At 44.7% G+C, this 13,934-nt stretch overlaps 1 protein-coding gene across 5 annotated transcripts in view; it reads left to right on the top strand.

Annotated features, from left to right (window-relative positions):
- Window positions 1-13,934, top strand: part of LOC126259776 (nocturnin) — a 419,155-nt gene that overhangs the window by 392,534 nt on the left and 12,687 nt on the right. For all 5 annotated transcript variants that reach the window (XM_049956781.1, XM_049956780.1, XM_049956782.1 and 2 more), the window contains one exon: window positions 10,429-10,610. In XM_049956781.1, the coding sequence (XP_049812738.1) occupies window positions 10,429-10,610 (182 nt within the window). The remainder of the gene's footprint in view (window positions 1-10,428; window positions 10,611-13,934) is intronic.

Below are 13,934 nucleotides of genomic sequence, written 5' to 3'. Positions count from 1 at the left end.
CAGTGCCTGCGTTTCAGACCTGCCAAAGTTACACCGTTTATCTGAGTCTGCCTTGCACTTTACATCGTTCGCTCGTGGTCGATTAAAGGATATTAGGACAGAATTATGACTCTGTCATTAAGCGTTCTTATGTGAGAAGAGATCCGTCCCTTCATGGTGAAATAAAATCGTTCATTTGTGCCACCTTCGTTTGTTTAGTAGAGAGTTAATACTTTGTATCAGCTGCAAAAGCAAGATGAAAAAATGGCTCTGAGCACTATGGGACTCAACTGCTGAGGTCATAAGTCCCCTAGAACTCAGAACTACTTAAACCTAACTAACCTAAGGACAACACACACATCCATGCCCGAGGCAGGATTCGAACCTGCGACCGTAGCGGTCGCGCGGTTCCAGACTGTAGCGCCAGAACCGCTCGGCCACCAGCGGCCGGCAGCAAGATGAATTAATTAATAAATTTCAATAAGTAAATCCACAGAAAGTACGTTATTCTAGACGCACTTGGAATTATTTCTAGTAAGATAATGCTGTTGGTAACATATTCTCTCATCATTATATTTAATTGACTCGTAATGTACGTGACGTATATCCTCTGCCGACATCGATCAATGAATTCATTGTAAGTCTTCCGTATAAGGAAGCACTATGGGGTAGCACATTCAAAACCTTCAATTTTTGTTTTTCCTTTAATTTGCTTCGAACGAATACTGGTATCACTCCTTTAGTAAAGACATCTTTACACATTTGAGCTCCTGCTCCATCTCCTAATGATTTTGGTGACCAGTAGACATTGAATTCGAAGAATCCTTCTTTTTTCTGTTACTGCGATAAACTCCGTTAAGTTTTATTGGGTTTCATAAATTTTTACGATAACATGAGACTGTTGTTAAAGGCTTATCTGTTGTGACCTGTTATTTCGGTCTCTTCATGCACAGAAATTTATAGATAATTTCTGTGTACAGTACGAGGAATTTTTCTTGTTGTTCTTGACACATTTTTTCGAAGTTATGCTCCTGAAAAACTAAATCGTTGTACATTAGTAAACCATCATTGCATGCCATAATATTTTGTTCGTTGACAGTCAATGCAACAGTGTATTCCGTTGAAATCGCTGAAAACAGCTACCGGTCTCTTTTCTCTACATCCCTCCTGTTCTCCAGGAGCGCGTAACGCATGCACCAATTAGACATAATGAGCGAAAACGCTGCACAATTTAAGACAATTATGTGCCAGAAATAATAAAATGCAACTGTTTTACAAGAAACGTGAGCATAATGGTGTAAATCGTTACCGAAATAATTTAAATGATGTATAGATCAGACAATTTTAATATTAATAATTCAGTTGGCAAAAAGCAGTAGATAGTGCAATTTCTGATTTTTTAATGAGTGTTATCCTTACTTTGTAATTTTCAGTCCTCCTGGTTACATGGTTGTGTTAGTTTCCTGAACATGTATATATAGTTGTTGTTTTCGATGGCAAGTTGTTTTATAAGTTGGGAGAGAGATGCACATTTTTTAAAACTACTCGTAGAGTGACTAAGATAGAGCGCAGATTTCTTGTAAAGTAAATCTCTGAATGTCGTTCTATCGTCCGTTAAGGAATCACCCATCATCTACAATAGCATAGATATTCCATGTAATTAACTCGAGCAAAATATGCGTTCGAATAATGTGATGAAATATTTTGTAATTTTTCTATGATTTTTTTATTTTTTATTTGAATGTAGGAACTTACAGGCGCTCAACGTCGAGGCTATCAGCGTCCTCCTTTAAACGTAGTCCAGACACTACCTTGCCGACAGATGCCAGTGATTACATGATTCCCGACGTTATACTGTTAATAAATACTAATCGCCATTTCAGCGTCCAATTCAGAGAGCACCACCAATATTGTTTATAATATTACGATACTTATTTTTAGTAGGCAAGGCTGACGCAGAAGCCAGAGAACTTTTATATTCCCAGTTTTCCAATCAGTGAAAAAATATTCGTACGTAGCTGCCCTGCAGATTGTGCAGAGAAAAAGGATACGTTCGCCTTGACGTTTAGTACACGACCCCGCTAACGAGCATCAATTGACATGGTGAAGCTAGCAGACTTCATCATTACGTCAAGAGTAAACCGTTGTTTCATCCTGCCGATTAACCTCTGCGCAATGTATCAGCGTAAGACATTCGCGGGCGGATGTTTACTGCGGCAGTTTTAAAGAAACATAAACTAGAAGACGAACCAGTAAACTGTGCCGTTGCTGCAAGACGGTCTGCCTATTTTGCGACACTCCTTCTGGCCGTTGATCAAATTGGAAAGAAGCAGTAGGGTAATGTACTGGTTACTCCACCAGTTGAAAAGAAGTCATTTCGCTGGCCGAAGTGGCCGTGCGGTTAAAGGCGCTGCAGTCTGGAACCGCAAGACCGCTACGGTCGCAGGTTCGAATCCTGCCTCGGGCATGGATGTTTGTGATGTCCTTAGGTTAGTTAGGTTTAACTAGTTCTAAGTTCTAGGGGACTAATGACCTCAGCAGTTGAGTCCCATAGTGCTCAGAGCCATTTGAACCATTTGAAGAAGTCATTTCTATCCAGTTTATTGTGATTGACAGAAGGAGCGGTCAGCAAATTGTCAGAACGTGTCGCTAAAGGATTACTGATGGGCGAGCTGGTTTCAGGAATTTGCTGCATCTTCGATTGACGTTTTGCCTCGGTCACTGTTTCTCGTACTCAAACTATTTTCATCCGAGCAGAGAAAAGCACGGTGGCTCAACTGTTTCCGTTCTGCCTTTGTAATTCATTTCATATTTTTTTCAAATCCCTTCTCGTTGAGTACCTGTTGTGGAAGTGGCATTAACAATAATAAATCTCAGGATAATCGATGTAGCCTCGCCAGGAATAAAGGAGCTACATAGACAAACAAATAATGTAGTCCCTATAACGGGCAGTTGTTGCTAATAGGGTTCTAATTTGTATAATTAAATTCGCTCCCGAAGTATACAGCCACTGACTTGAATGTCTCCTACTGCAGAATCACCCGACGCCCTATAAAAATGTTGTGCCCTACTGAATAGCCTTAATACAGCTATAATTTCTGTTCACGGGCAATGACGATCACCATCAGGGCTCTATTGTCAGATATAGTGACGGTCTAAGCTTTACTGCTAGTGACACTTACAATGCTGTCTTCGACATTGTCCTGCACGCACTGGTGCCCTCTCGGCACAATCCTCTGTCGTAGAGAATAAATCATCTATGGCTGCTCAACTAGCAAAAATTCGACTTTTTCCGCACTAACATGATTTGGGTAGCAGCGTTTGAAAGCTACGTCTGCCCTTCTGGTTAAAGCAACAACACAGTCTTAGTGACGACTGGGAATCAGAATAGAAACAATTCGGAAGTTATGCAATCGATACAGAATTCACATTATTTCCAGCAGGGACTGGAAATGTAGTTTGCCAGTCCGTTCGTGACTCACGCGATAACACGGGGACTAGAACGGACAGGAAATTTGTTGCAGGATGTATAAAGTTGGTCGCCCACTTCAAGCAAGAAGCTCATATTTCTTACTTTCACGGCCATTACTTTGCATGTTATTGCGTCAGTAAATTAACACAATAACTGACATTGTTTTTAATACCAAACTTGTTTTATTCTGCGGAATCACCAACTGATAACAAGAAATATTTGTATCTCGCTCTCAAAACGTTCCCATCCACCTGTTCGGTATTTGGTTCGAAATTCAGTGTTCCGATACAAGTGCCGAGTAGAGGTAACTGTTAACACCAGACAGATGCCTACGTGTGTGTATTCCGTTCTGCTGTGCATAATGTAGGAAGGTGTCACGTAATCGCCACAAACACTTAACGTACTTGCACCAGAGACGTACGTTTATTCGCCATGAATGCGAACACAGCAACATGTCATTTTTGGCTAACAATAAAGTTAGAGTATTTAGGAACGTGACTTAGTTGGAGTAAATTTTGGAACTCTCAGAGAAATTAGTTTTTCTTTATTATCAGGACTAATGGACGTAAACAATAAATATGAGCCAAACCTTCCAGTTCAAGAACCTTCAACATCGCAGCGCGTCAGCAATCGTTGGTTAATATATTAAAAAACTAAAAACCTGCCTCGATTGCGAAAAAAGCACCTAGTGTTGTTAACTCAGGTTTCGGCATAGATAACTACTTTGTCAATGATTAAAAGGACACCATAGCTATACATTTATAAACGAAAAAAGAAAAGGAAAACACTAACAGTACATATGTACAAAGTCAAAACCACTACTTAACTTAATGGTGTACGCTCCACTTCACACCGGCCTATGTTCGATGGGCCATGACCCGCCATAAACTGCCAACTTTATTGTTCTGAAGAAGGTGTAGTTATCTACGTCGAAACCTGGGTTAACACTTAACACTAGGTGCTTTTTTCGCAATCGAGGCGGGTTTTTAGTTTTTTAATACCTTCCAGTTCATATTGTTCTACTTAAATTATCCTTTACGTCGTTGGGCCTTCGCACGCACCACGAAGCATTAGCTTGTGCTCATGTTTGTGTGTGTGTGTGTGTGTGAGAGAGAGAGAGAGAGAGAGAGAGAGAGAGAGACGTACAGAATTCTCTCCATAGTTTTGATCCCTCTCAGTACGCGATTTGTGAGATCTTCCGGGTACTTGAATGTTCTGCAGCAATTTATAATTGTTTGCTCCGTAAAGGCTACTTAGTGAGCACCTGCCTTGATGATTTGTCCGACGTTGTTTTCGGTAAAGCAAGTCAAACGTATTCGAAGTTTCGTTTCGCAGCGTACTGTACGTTAGCCTGAAACTTACTTGTAGATTAAAGAGTGTACGTGGCAGGGATTCGAACCCGGACTCCGGCTTTTCATGTGTAACACTCGTACCAAATCGATAAAGCCTTACTGCCCCACGCAGCTCGTGAGTGTGAAGGTACTTCTCCTACTCTGACAAACATTAACAAGCTTACCTAACTGGATTAGAGCTTGTGGCAGAAGGAATGAGCTGAAGAATGGTTCCGAGGTAACCTATAGTTTTTTCCGAGAATGAACCGTTATCTCTGAAGCACTCGACGATTGCTAGCATAACAAGTTGAGCAGGTAGGTTTCTGATGAGTTTGGGAGAACGAAAGACAGGTAAGGTCAGATTGAAGAACTGAGTCGGGCAGTAAAATGTGTGAGGATTGTGTGAGGATTTTGCAGGGTCGATTCGACACACGTCCACGCGCACACTTTCTTGTTGTGAACAAACTGTCTTCTGCATATGATAACGATTTCCATCAAGCGGAGCCAGTGTTGTGTTTTTGCCAGTGAGAGTGAAGTACCAGGGGGGAGTAGCGGATCCAGTGTTGTGTTTTTGCCAGTGAGAGTGAAGTACCATGGCGGGGGTGGGGGGTGGGGGTATCAGAAAGAAAAATGCACGTACCCCTTTACTCCTGGTTTCAACTCAGACATAATCAGTTGGCACTTTTCTGTCATTTCGGTACAGCATTACGTGACTCATACATGAATCTGACAAGTGAGGCAATAAATGACAATTAGTTGAAACCCTCAGCTGCCGACAGGTGTTGTTGCAAGGGATAAGTCCCTGCAGTCGCGCTGTGCATCTGTGTCCTCGGTGACTCAGATGGACGCCGGCACGGTAGCTCAGCGTGTTCGGTCAGAGCGCCGGTTGGCCTCTGTAATAAAAAACTGAGTGGAAGGATCAACCACCGAACTTGAACAGGATGTCTTGCGACGTCCGCAACGACCAAACACAACGATATATATGTATATGTATAACTTGAACAGGATGTCTTGCGACGTCCGCAAACACAACTATATATATATATATAGCAGGAGATCCCGGGTTCGAGTCCCGGTCGGGGCACACATTTTTAGCTGTCCCCATTGAGGTATATCAAGAACACCTATCGGCTGCTGAGGGTTTCAATTAATTACCATTTATTCTAGAGAAGCTGCACGGCCATCAATGGTATCTGTTCTTTCGAGAGCAGTTGCTGTCTTCATATAATGTGAGGCAACATTTGTTTCTAGGAGCAGTAAAATGTTCTTCAGAGGGGAATACCTCGTGAGATGACTGGTCACTGAGTCAATATGCTCTCGTGGACGGCAGCAGTTCCTGCTCACTTCCGATGAAATTTCGTGTTGAGAGTGGCGTGATGCACGTCACTCCGTTTTGTGAAAGGCAGCTAGCGGGAAGACTTGCCTAGCATGGCTGATGCAGCGGAGGAGACCCGTTTCACTGTTCCCGGAACGCTCGTGCTGCGTGGACCGCTCCCGGCGAACGCCATCTCGGGCGAGCGCCGAAGATGGTTATCCAGCTGCATAGCTGCGCGGGGTCAATTTCAACGTTACGGGAACAGTTACCCAGCGGCATTCCTTTGCTATATTAGCGGTACTGCCTGAGATAATCAAGTGCATTTACAAAAATTAACAGAAACAGAAAAATCAGTACCTGTGTATTGAACGGATATTTTATTAATAATTTTTGATATCGTAGCGGAACGAGAGCGATCGTATAAAACAGTTCAGCATAAAAACAGTCCAGACTGCAAAAAATATTTATTTAGTAATTCCAGTAACTTATTTCGGTCTAAGCGACCATCGGCGGACTGGAAGCTCTGAAACGTATAACGAAATAGTAAATAAATAATTTTTACGATCTGGACTGTTTCCTATTATACTGATATTTGATTGAAAAGTGACTAATTATGAAGGTAATGAAATTGACTCCTGGTAGTGGAATTTCATGACGATTATTTGGTACAAGTGGCCACTTCGGCCTGTTAAATCCCAAAACTCTGCCACAGTGTCTTGTAGAGTGAGATAATGCTACACTGTGACGCTTTCATAGGACGGGAACGTTGAACTCAACAAATGGTTCAAATGGCTCTGAGCACTATGGGACTAAACATCTATGGTCATCAGTCCCCTAGAACTTAGAACTACTTAAACCTAACTAACCTAAGGACATCACACAACACCCAGCCATCACGAGGCAGAGAAAATCCCTGACCCCGCCGGGAATCGAACCCGGGAACCCGAGCGTGGGAAGCGAGAACGCTACCGCACGACCACGAGATGCGGGCTAAGGAACTCAACAAAGCTATGGGTGTTGTTCGAAAGAAGCTGTACCTCTATTCATACACACAATCATTCGCAATGACACACACAACGCTAACTTGTAAAAAGACTTAATCATCCACATTATAAAAATAGGTTGATACTAAGTAAAGGACAGGAACCGTACCTCGGTGTTTCGGTGCGCGACGAAAGGGGACGAAACGTTTCAAAAAGGTTCAAATGGCTCTGAGCACTATGAGGCTTAACAGCTGAGGTCATCAGTCCCCTAGAACTTACAACTACTTAAATCTAACTAACCTAAGGATATCATACACATCCATGCCCTAGGCAGGATTCCAAACTGCGACCGTAGCAGTCGCACGGTTCCGGACTAGAACCGCAGGGCATCCGCGGCTGGAAACGTTTCTTTGACCCAGTGAAGAGACAGGATTTAGGATACTCGGTTACAGGTTTATGATGTATGCCCACTTCGTACTGTACAGTTGCGGACAAACAACCCAAAACGAACGAAATGTCTTACCCTTGCTAAACTGGAAAGCTGTGACACTTTAAAAATACGCGCCATACCACTAGTACAGCCCAGACAACTCTTTTCCTAGAGCAGTGATCGTTCAGTCCGTTGCCCGGACATCCCCCATGAATAGATTCAAAGTTAATTTCCATCTCCGTCCTTAACCAGTCAGACCGTACGGACTGTGTCCAACGATGATTCAGTAAAGATGCATTCTTTCAATTTCCACGGCACAACATTTCTGACCTGCTGGTTTTGTATCGGCACGATTTTACGTCCGAATCTACCAACAGCTGTACTTAAACCATTATTTCCGCTGTATCCCTTTCCAGAGGAGTGCTACCCTCGTAGGATTGTGAGAGGAAACTCTGGAAGTAAAGAGGCCTATATTGAAAAATTTAGGCTTTCACTCTGCTGGAACTGTTGTAAGTAGGCTGTATAGGTTTTTATGTTGGTAACGCCACGTAGTGCTCTGTATGAAAAGCGCTGACTGCTCTGTGTGCAGCCTGTGGCTGGTTGCACTCATTATTGGAATGTCCGCTAGTGTAGTGTTGAGCAGTTGGAGGTGAGCCGCCAGCAGCGTGAATTTTGAACACCTTAAAGGTAAATACATTGTTCTCTATCAAAATCTTTCATTTGCTAACTATGCCTATCAGTAGTTAATCCTTCAATAGTTAGAATCTTTTATTTAGCTGGCAGTATTGGCGCTCGCTGTATTGCAGTAGTTAGAGTAACAAAGATTTTTGTGAGGTAAGTGAGTCATGAAAGGTATAGGTTATTGTTAGTCAGGGACATTCTTTTGGAGGGATTATTGAAAGTCAGATTGCGCTGTGCTAGAAATATTGTGTGTCAGTTTAGTGATAATCAGAATGAGTAAAGAGAGAACTGTGTGAGTACGTTCAGTTTAGCTCAGCTGTTTGAAAATGAAATAACGTGAGAGTTTTTCCAGCACTGTCATTCTTAATTTTCTATGGGAAAGTTTCACTGTGTTGCTGTTATCTTTAACTGAACGGAAACCCTAGTCAAACGTTTTGTGCAGGTTAACAGCTCGCCGCAAAAACAAAATCTTCTAACTGGCTGCGGTTACATAAGTGATGAACGCTGTGAAACGCGGCAAGTCCTTGTGTAAAGCCGAAGTCCGTCGTAATGTTATGAGAAATCCCGAAAGCTACAAACGCCAAATGTAGTCCGATTTCGCAGCACATGTCATGTAACTAAATACTTCTTTTCCCAAAATGTTTTTCTTGCTAATGCTTCTCTGGATATTATATCCTCTCTACTTCAGCCATCATCAGTATTTAGAGGCCCAAATACCAAAACTCATGGACTGCTTTTAGAGTCTCATTTCTTAAACTAATTCTGTGAACAGCACCTGATTTAATTCGACTACATTGTATTACCCTTTCTTTACTATTGTTGATGTTCATCCTATTCCCTCTCGAAATTACTCCTTCGCTTCGTCTTCTGCTTGCTCACTATACAAACTGAATAACATCCGTTCTCAACTACGGCTTCCGTTTCATGTCCTTCGACTCATAACTGCAGTCTGGTGCCCGTAAAAGGTGTCCTCGTTGAATGACTGGGAGAATACAGGAGGATGTCGACAAAATTTCCGCTTGGTATGATGAATGGCAGCTAGTTCTAAACATAGAAAATTTAACTTAATGCAGATGATTGGGAAAACAAACTCTGGGTTCGAATGCAGTATAAGCAGTGTGCTACTTGACACAACCAGGTTAAATATCTAGACGCAACGTTGCAAAGCGATATGAAAAGGAACCAGCGTGTGAGGACTACACTGGGGAAGGCGAATGGTCGATTTCTGTATATTGGGAGACTTAGGAAAACGAGGCTCCACTGTAAAGACACCACATATAGAAAGCTAGTGCGATGCATTCTTCATTACTGCTCGAGTGTTCGTAATCCCTAAAAGATCGGGTTAAAGGAAGTCACCGAAGCAGATCACAGGCGGGCTGCTAGATTTTGTTACCACGAAGGTGCTTCGTGAACTCAAATGGGAATCGCTGGAGGCAGGGCAACCTTCCTTTTCGAGGAACGCTATTGAGAAAATTTCGAAGACGGCTTTTGAAACTGACCGCAGAGCGATTCTGCTGTCGCCGAGGTACATTTCCCGTAAAGAGCACGAAAATGAGAGACATTAGTACTTGTACGGAGGCATAGAGACAGTCGTATTTCACCGAGCGAGGTGGCGCAGTGGTTAGCACACTGGACTCGCATTCGGGAGGACGACGGTTCAATCCCTCGTCCGGCCATCCTGATTTCGGATTTCCGTGATTTCCCTAAATCGTTCCACGTAAATGCCGGGATGGTTCATCTGAAAGGGCACGGCCGACTTCCTCCCCCGTCCATCCCTGATCGGACGAGACCGATGACTTCGCAGTTTGGTCTCTTCCCACAAACAACCCAACCCAACTAACGGTCGTTTTTCCGTCACTGTCGCCAGGAAGGGGATGGATACCCTCCACCATGCACCGTACGGTGGGTTTCAGAGTATGTATGTAGATGTAGACGACGGTTCAAATCCTCTCGCGATTTGTCCAAGTGGCCCCAGGCAAATGCCAGGATGGTTTCCTTGGGAGGTCACGAACGACTTCCTTCCCCATCCTTGAAACATTCAGAGCTTGTGCACCGTCTCTAATGACCTCGATGTCGACGGGATTTTAAACACTAATCTTCCTACCTTCGTTTTGTCTGAGTTTACTGATTTCAGCTGAACAACTTTCTTGATCTGGTGCGTGTGGTCGGATGACTTCTTCGACTACCCTCGATCAGTCCTCGCCGTGAGCTAACGCCTTCTTCCTTGTCTGTTGCAGGATGGGCAGCTTCACTTCGGCGCCGAAGATCCTGAACGAGGACACGCAGGACAGCGACGTGCAGCTGCCGGAGCGGCTGCCCCGCGAGGAGCTGCTGGAGCGCTGCCGCCAGCAGGTGGCGCCGCTGCCCGCGCTGCTCAAGAGGCGTTTCCGCCGCCTCGGCTGGAGCCCCGACCCGCAAGGTAAGCGAGCACACTGCAGTCGCTGTCTCGCCCCTCCGGCGTACACTCCAGGCAGGCCTGATAAGGAGGCCTGGGTGGTGAGCGCTCGCGGAAAAATGGAGCTGTCAGACGTCATTATGCAGTGCAGGGGCAGTGCAAACTGTGCGCTGTCTTCAGAGGAATGGCTGTGTGTTAAAAAGTTTATCGCAGTCTTAGACGCAAGCGTATGTGCTTGCACCGACATTAAAAAGGTCGTGGGATACCTCATAATGTCGTGCTGGATTCCTTTTGCCCGGCATAGTGCAGCACCTCTATGTGGCATGGACTCAGCAAGTCGCTGGCAGTGCCCTGCAGAAGTATTGAGCCTTGGAGTGTCTATACCTATCCATAATCGAGGGAGTGTTGCCGCTGCAAGATTTTATGCCTGAACTGACCTCTCGATTATGTCCCACAGATGTTCGGTGGGTTTCATGTCGGGTCATCTGGGTGGCCAGATCATTTGCTCGAATTGTCCAGAATGTTGTTCAAACCAATCGTGGAGAATTGTGGCCCGGTGACAGGGTGCATAGTCATTCACGAAAATTCCATCGTTGTTTGGGAACATGAAGTCCATGGCTTGCTACAAATGGTCTCCAAGTAGCCGAACATAATCACAGGATCCAGTCTACTCCATGTAAACACAGCACATACCATTATGAAGCCACCAGCAACTTGCACAGTGCCTTGTTGACAACTTGGACCCAAGGCTTCGTGGGGTCTGCAGCACACTCGAACCCTATGATTAGCTCTTACCGATTGAAATCGGGACTCACCTGACCACGCCACGGTTTTCCAGTCGTCTAGGGCCCAACCGTTATGGTCACAAGCCCAGAAGAGGCGCTGCAGCCGGCCGCTGTGGCCGAGCGGTTTTAGGCGCTTCGGTCCGGAACAGCGCTGCTGCTACGGTCGCAGGTTCGAATCCTGCCTCGGGCACGGATGTGTGTGATGTCCCTAGATTAGTTAGGTTTAAGTAGTCCTAAGTCTAGGGGACTGATGACCTCAGATGTTAAGTCCCATAGTGCTTAGAGCCATTTCAACCATTTGAACCTTCAAGACTCCGTCTTCCGCACATATTGTGGACATGAGGCAGCTCATCCATTCCATCAACAGGCATAAAAATACCTCAACTCAGAACCCTTGGTCGAGATGTGATCATACCTATTGAGGTATGGATGAGCTGTGGTAGACTTCCGGATGTGCTGCTCATCGATTCCCGCATGATGGGCGTGAAAGTGGAGCTTTCTGGATTCTAAATCGGTCGCATTTGAAATGGAATGCAATAAATATAGCTGTTTGCATAAAGGAATAAATAAAGACTATATACCATTTATTTTTTGCCATGGTTAGCCATCTAAATGTTCAAAAGGGTGTGAATTCCTAATGGACCAAACTGCTGAGGCCATCGGTCCCTAGACTTCACACTACTTAAACTAACTTATGCGAAGAACAACACACACACACGCATGCCCGAGGGAGGACTCGAACCTCCGGCGGGAGGGGCGCCGGCCGCGGTGGTCTAGCGGTTCTAGGCCCGCAGTCCGGAACCGCGCGACTGCTACGGTCGCAGGTTCGAATCCTGCCTCGGGCATGGATGTGTGTGATGTCCTTAGGTTAGTTAGGTTTAAGTAGTTCTAAGTTCTAGGGGACTGATGACCACAGATGTTAAGTCCCATAGTGCTCAGAGCCATTTGAACCATTTTTTTGGAGGGGCAGCGCAATCCGTGACATGGCGCCTCAAACCGCGCGGTTAGGCGTCTGAGGCCTCTTCTGTACAAGAATAATTTTTTAAAAAAGTAGTGTGTGGGCAGTTCGGGTTCATGCCCAAGGCTTTTCATGAAGACGTCATGATAAAATCATAAAAAGTGTTTCGTACTCTTTGTATCCCGCCTGGAAGGCGGCGCGTGGGTCTGCTCCTGAAAACCGAAGTGTAGGCCGGATGTAGGAAGCTAGGAGGAGCAGTCGAAGTCACACTTCGGCACTGCGTATAATTTAAATCACCTTTACTATAGGAAGAATATGAATACATAACTTTGCATTGAGGAGCACGTAGGGGCGAAGCCGGATGTATCAAAGCTCACAGAAGTTACACAGGCAAAATCTGTAGTGGCTCGCCCACTATGAAATAGAAACAATGTTGCTTGGTCGTCTACTCGGAATCAAATGGGCTGAATCTGGAGCGGCGCTCATACAGCTGCACAGCGCCGGCTAGAGTGCGCTGTCGTCAGTGTGTGTCGTAGTGCCAACCTAAGAAATCGCACCTACGCCGTGGCATCGTAGCTATCGATAGCACGGGAACTGATATGTAGTGCAATCGTCAAATCTTTAATACGATGGTTCCACATAATAGTACGATGGTTGCACAATAGACAAATCGCAGTTCGCAGACCGCGGTTCTCCCGTTCATTTCACTGACCTTGATGGGGCAGGCCGACCGCAGCTAGTCTGGGCCGCATAGGTCCTTGTATCGTAGCCGGCGGCAAACAAGGTCACGTTCTCGACAATGAGCGGCAAACGAATGAAACGGCCCACTCGGCGTGGCAACTTGCGAAAGAAGCCGCCTCAGAACGACCAAGTAAAATGAATCATCTAAAATGCGTCTGAAGGCTACTCTTCGTACGTCTGCTGTGTCTGTATTAAAGCTAAGTGCTAGGCAACACTCCATAGCCGGCCGAAGTGGCCGTGCGGTTAAAGGCGCTGCAGTCTGGAACCGCAAGACCGCTACGGTCGCAGGTTCGAATCCTGCCTCGGGCATGGATGTGATGTCCTTAGGTTAGTTAGGTTTAACTAGTTCTAAGTTCTAGGGGACTAATGACCTCAGCAGTTGAGTCCCATAGTGCTCAGAGCCATACACTCCATAAAACACTTCACCACCTTTTTTCCTATCTTTCGTATCCAACGGTCAATAGAAAATATTGTTTTTAAAAATAATATTTTTTCCGATTAGAATTACTGACGATCTGTATTTTTTAGCGTGGCATTGAAATTTTAAAATTATAAAATTTTATAATTTTTTAAGTAGTTCCATTCCGAAGGCCAGACACCTGAGGGACATAGCGCCAGGAAACAGAATCAGAACATCAGTTCAACTGCATTCTGACTGGAAATAGTTCAGATTCTTTTCTCCCGCCACAGTAACGGCAGTTTTGCAGTTAATTTCACCTACTTTTCTCCGAAACTAATGACTTTTTGGTGGAAGTTCGGTTTTGGCAAAAATATTATTTTCATCTCTTTCCTTGACATGTCTTGCCATTACACTGGTATCGTCAATGTACACATTTTTCTTTAAATTAGAGCCTATTAAGTCAA

The sequence above is a fragment of the Schistocerca nitens genome, chromosome 5, assembly GCF_023898315.1.
Source record: "Schistocerca nitens isolate TAMUIC-IGC-003100 chromosome 5, iqSchNite1.1, whole genome shotgun sequence".
Lineage (NCBI taxonomy): Eukaryota > Metazoa > Arthropoda > Insecta > Orthoptera > Acrididae > Schistocerca > Schistocerca nitens.
This window is presented reverse-complemented; position numbering and strand designations above follow the sequence as displayed.